The sequence below is a fragment of the Panicum virgatum genome, chromosome 4K (assembly GCF_016808335.1).
Source record: "Panicum virgatum strain AP13 chromosome 4K, P.virgatum_v5, whole genome shotgun sequence".
Classification (NCBI taxonomy): Eukaryota; Viridiplantae; Streptophyta; class Magnoliopsida; order Poales; family Poaceae; genus Panicum; species Panicum virgatum.
This window is the reverse complement of record NC_053139.1, coordinates 8016245-8021257: the sequence shown is the minus strand read 5'-3', so window position 1 is coordinate 8021257 and position 5013 is coordinate 8016245. Positions and strand designations below refer to the sequence as shown.

The following is a 5013-nucleotide window of genomic DNA, read 5'->3' as shown; positions in this document are numbered from 1 at the left end:
ACGGGAAGCCTCTGATGCGGCCGAGCCGTGCATCGTCCTCGTCCATCCACCAGCCGGCCATGGCACGGCCCGGCGACCGGCCGGCGTCCTGCTCTCGGCGTCGGCGTACGGCGCCGGTCGGCCGGTGCGTGAGGTACGGCGAGCGGGCGGCCGGGCGCGGGCGGTGTGGACTTTAAGGTACATGTGCGCGTACGTGCCGGGGCATGCATGCCGGGGAGTAACTTGGCGGGCCGTGTTCTCGGCCCGGATCTTGACCGGAATCTCTTGTCACGGGTAAAGCGTGCGTGCGGTGAAGCCCTAATCATGCGGCGTTATTACGGCGCACTGTTTGCTCGCTCGCTCGCTGCATGTCTCTCTCGACGTCGTGTACTTCTCGTAGTGCAGGGAGTGGACGAGTGGTATAGCCTGCCGAGCAGCGCCATCCCGGACGCGCCGATGGATGGCCATGGCTCTCTTTGACCCTTTCCAGCTGCTGCAGCTGGGAGGCTGGAGCTGCTGGCTGGGGATGCTGCGAATCTGCGACGCCGCGCAAAGTGGGAGTAGCTAGCGCCGGGTGCTGAGTTGACCCGTGCCTGCGCCGCGCAGCGCAGAGGTTCCTGCCCTGCCCGGGCTCTGCTCACGCATGCATGCGCCACTGCAAGTACCAAGGCGAGCGGAGGAGGGGAGGGAACTGGAGTGAACGGATGGATGGACAGTTGAGAGAGGAGAGGAGCTCCGAGCTCAGAGATCAGCCGGGTGCGTGCTGCATGCATGCCCGGCCACTGGCCTGGCTTCGGCTGTGGGTGCCGACTGCCGAGGGGCGAGGGGCGAGTGCCCAGGCCCCTGTGGTGTGGGTGACGCCGTGACGGTACAACTCGTCCGCCCGCCGAGCATCTGGATTCTGGACGCGACGTTTTCTATGGCCATATACTCCTTCGCCGCGGCCGCGCCCGTGGCCGCGGGCCGTGGCAGCGGCTGCGCACGACAGGTCCCCGTCGCTCCAAAGCGGAGGGGGACCTGCTGCTGCTTTCCGGCGCTCGCCAAGAACAAGAAAATCGAGGAGCGACCGGCGGATTTGCGCGGCCAAATACGGGGGACCGAATCTCCCAGCTCGCTGCTGCACAGGCGCCGCGCGCCGGTGGTGCCGTCCAATCAGTCCAGGCAGGCGTCTCGGCACGGGCTAGGGTTCTTTGTTTCCCCCTCCTCGTCAGGACAAGTACGCGGCGGCGAGGTTTATCGTCGTGCACGCGAAAGCGGCATGATTAGCTTCCGGAGCACGAGCCCCCCCGCGGGCCGGCGAGTCTTTTAAAAACTCCGCTGCCGGTTGCACGCCGGATTTGATCCCCCCCCCCCCCCCCCCCCCCCGGCTTAGGTTTGGTTGGTTGGTTGGTTGCTTTTCCTCGCGATCCGCATGGTAATGGACCCTGGCCGGGAGAAAGGCTGCGCCGTCGCTCTCGGAACGAATCATCAGACGCGGCAGCTTAGGAGCTCATTACTATAATACCTATTACCTTTTTTAAGGTTTTCATTCTCTCATCACTAATAATAGTAGCTTTGGCCGTGTTTGGTTTGCCATGAAAAAGTTTTCATAAAAACTTTTTGATGCTTTGACAATTAATTAGAGGTATTAAATAAAATTAAATTGCAAAGCCACCTCCGCAACTATGATACTGTAGCAGTTATTCTAGCTAATGATGCCTTTGACCGTAAAACTAGAGGATGATTAGGCGTGGTTACTGTAGCGTCACTGTAGTCAATCATGATGGAATTTGCCTCGTTAGATTCGTCTCGAAAAGTTACACTCATACTTGTAAAGGTTTCACAAATAAATTTTGTTTAATACTCTATGCATACATTCATCTTTTTGTAAAAAATTTTTGATGAGATAAACCAAACATGACCTTTGTATCGCATGAGGAGGGATTCATGGAGGCATGGAGCTGCTCCTCCCGACACGAACAGGCAGGCAAGGCAAGTGAGAGTAGGGTGGAAACGGATATTTATTTAAATGTCAAATTTTTTGTCATTTTTTATTATTATGGATAAATAAGATATAGAATTTACTATGTTAATTCATAATCTTGTATTTAACATCTACCTTGTAAAGATTCATAAAAACTAAACCTCAAATTTATCATATATATTCTCAAATAATAGATATAAAAATTCGAATACGGATCGGATACGGATTCAGATGTTTTTTCATCTTTTTAATTGTAGGGAGCAAATAATGCATAAAAAATCTATACAAAATTTCATTTTATGTGTAATAATATGGTTGATAATATAAAAATAGATTAGTATAAAATTTCAAACATATCTATTTTAAAATATCAAATTTGTTCTGATAATTCGAACGTCTGGTTCCACCCCTTAGCGAGACCACCCGCCGACCGATTAGATACATCTCCTCCGCCCGCCCGGCCTCGTGACTGATCAGTAACCTCGCTGGATTAGGGTTGGCGTAGCCGCAGCCGGGCTACTGGCTAGCTAGCCGCGCCGCGGCCCCCACCCGCGGCCTCGCCCGGCATGGGTGGAGCACATGGCGCCGCCTGCCGCTGCTCCGCGCCGGCCCCGCCAGTCATCCGTGGCGCGCGGCGACGCCGTGGAGGAGGACTATCGGTGGATCCGTACTGGAAGGTGTCCGGCCGTCCCGAGGGCGCGGGGCCGGACCGGGACGCCGAGGACGGGCGCGACAGCGACACGCGGGGCAAAGGATCGGCGATTGGATTGGAGAGGGAGGAGGGCGAAAAATCGTTGGTTGAGAGGCCCGAGGGGGGGAGATCACGCTCCCCGGGATTGATTGACGCGCCAGTTCGCGCCGCGCGGCACTGTTCACCCGGGAAAAGAACATTTCCATCGCCTGCCGCGCTGGTACTCCGCCTCGAGCTCTCCGGGCCTAATCTACATGGTTAAGCACTAACCTCTGCTCTCCTCCATCTCTAGCGTTAGGCTGGTTCCAACGGGGTCGGTACCGACCCCGCCGGTCGGTACCGACCCGCCTACCGACCCGCGCCGGTCGGTAAGCGCGGAAATCGAGAGCGCGGGGTGGTAGCGCTACCGACCGGCCGGGCAGTCGGTACCGACCGGCGTTGGAGCCGCGCGCGGTCGGTACCGACTGGTCGGTACCGACCCGGCCGGTCGGTACCGACCCCGCGTCCGGTCGGCTGCCACGCGGCGCTCTGTGATTGGCCAACGGCTGCCACGTCAGCGCCACATCAGCTAGCCGTTGCAATTAGCCGTTTTTGACCGTTTGGACTCCAAAAAATTCGAAAAAAATTCCAAAAAATCACAAATTTCGTCCTCAACTCATCTATAAATAGAGAGGGCTGGTTGGAGCTCATTCCACACCTCTCACTCCCCATTTCACCCACTTCCTCTCTCAAATTCTTCCACCATGGCAAACTGGAGTCCAAATATGCAGTCATACTTCGACCTGCTCAACGCCGACCCCGAGCGTTCGACTACCAATACGCCGGGTACCAATGCTTCCGAGGAGGAGTTCGACTACTCGCCGCTCCATCGCCGCTCGGAGACTGCTCCACCCTCGCAACCCCGAGCGCTGTTTCCTCCAGCTCCCGGCGCTTTCATAGGTGCTCCTCCGCCGTATCCGTACCCATCGTATCCCTACCCACCGTACCCGTATCCTCCAGCTCCCGCCACTTCCAGAGTCGCTCCCCCACCGTATCCATATCCTGCTCCCATGACCGATGCTCCTCCGCCATATCCCTACCCTCCATATCCGTACCCTCCATACCCCTACCCTCCGCCTCCCACATTCACGACATCTGCTCCTCACGGTCATGCTGGAGGTGCTGCCTCCGCCGGCTCGGAGAATGAAGGCGGGGGTACGACCGCACCATGTCGTCCAGCCATTCCCAAAAAGAGGAATGAGTGGACGCCCGCAGACGAGGAGAAACTGGTACGTCCTCATTCGTTTCTCGTGTTCGCTAATGTCAGTTGAAGTATAGTTTTACTAAGTTAGTTTTGTATAGGTTAATGCTTGGTTGATGCACTCGGTCGATTGCGTGGACGGAAACAGCAAGAGCGGCCCAACCTTTTGGGGCCAAATAAGCGACACCTACAACGCCACCACCGACCCACTCCGACACCGCACCGCCAAGCAACTGAAGGATCATTGGTCCATGTACAATGCACGGGTCTCCTTGTTCAATGCAATATACAACCAAGAAGTGTCGAAGCGGCAAAGTGGAGCCGACGACGACATGGTGATGGACGAAGCCAAAGCAAGGTATGCACGAAGGGCTGGCCATGAGTTTAAGCTTTTTCATTGGTGGGAAGCTGTCCGTCACCAGCCGAAATGGTCAGTGAAGCATGGTGGTGGGCCGAATATAGACGTGTCGAAGAGATCACGTCTCGGAGCTTCCGGTGAGTATAGCTCCGGCTCTCGGGAGACCGACGAGGAGGTGAACCGTCCCCCGGGTCGTGATAGATCGAAGGCGGCTGCGCGGAAGGGTAAGGGGAAGGTAGGCTCAAGCAGCCATACTTCTACTGATTCCGCAGAGATGGGCGAAAAGTTGGAAGATCTTTGCAAGATCACCCACGAGTACGCTCAAGCAAAACTGTGGAAGCAGTGGAACATACTCAGTTCACGCTCGACGGACGGTATGACGGATGCTCAGAAGAAGGTTCATGACCGAGCGTTAAAACGTCTGCAACAACAGCTTCACCTCAACGACGACGACGAGTAGATTTATGTAATTTTTATATTTTTATGTAATTTTCTTTATTTTAAATTGTCGTGTAATTTTTATTTCGAATTTTTATGTAATTTCTAAATTTTTAAATTTAATAAAGTAGTTTTGTTGTGTCAATTTAAATCATAGAGCAACGCGTTCTGAAATGGTTAAGTCTGGAATGGAGAAACTGACGTGGCGCTGATGTGGCTGTGGGCTGAGGCTGCAGGCTGACTGATGGAGCGCTGGGGTCGAGTGGGCTGGCGAGAGCTGACGTGGCGCTGACGTGGCTGTGGCTGTGGGCTGGGGCTGCAGACCCGCTGTTGGAACCAGCCTT

General features: G+C 55.2%; 1 protein-coding gene across 1 annotated transcript; it reads left to right on the top strand.

The window, feature by feature from the left end:
• The first annotated feature begins 3261 nt into the window (after nt 1–3261).
• On the top strand, nt 3262–5013 carry LOC120702945. Its single transcript, XM_039986940.1, has 2 exons — nt 3262–3901; nt 3975–5013. Exons 1-2 carry the CDS (start codon nt 3377–3379, stop codon nt 4689–4691), a joined length of 1242 nt encoding a protein of 413 aa, XP_039842874.1. The 5' UTR covers nt 3262–3376; the 3' UTR covers nt 4692–5013.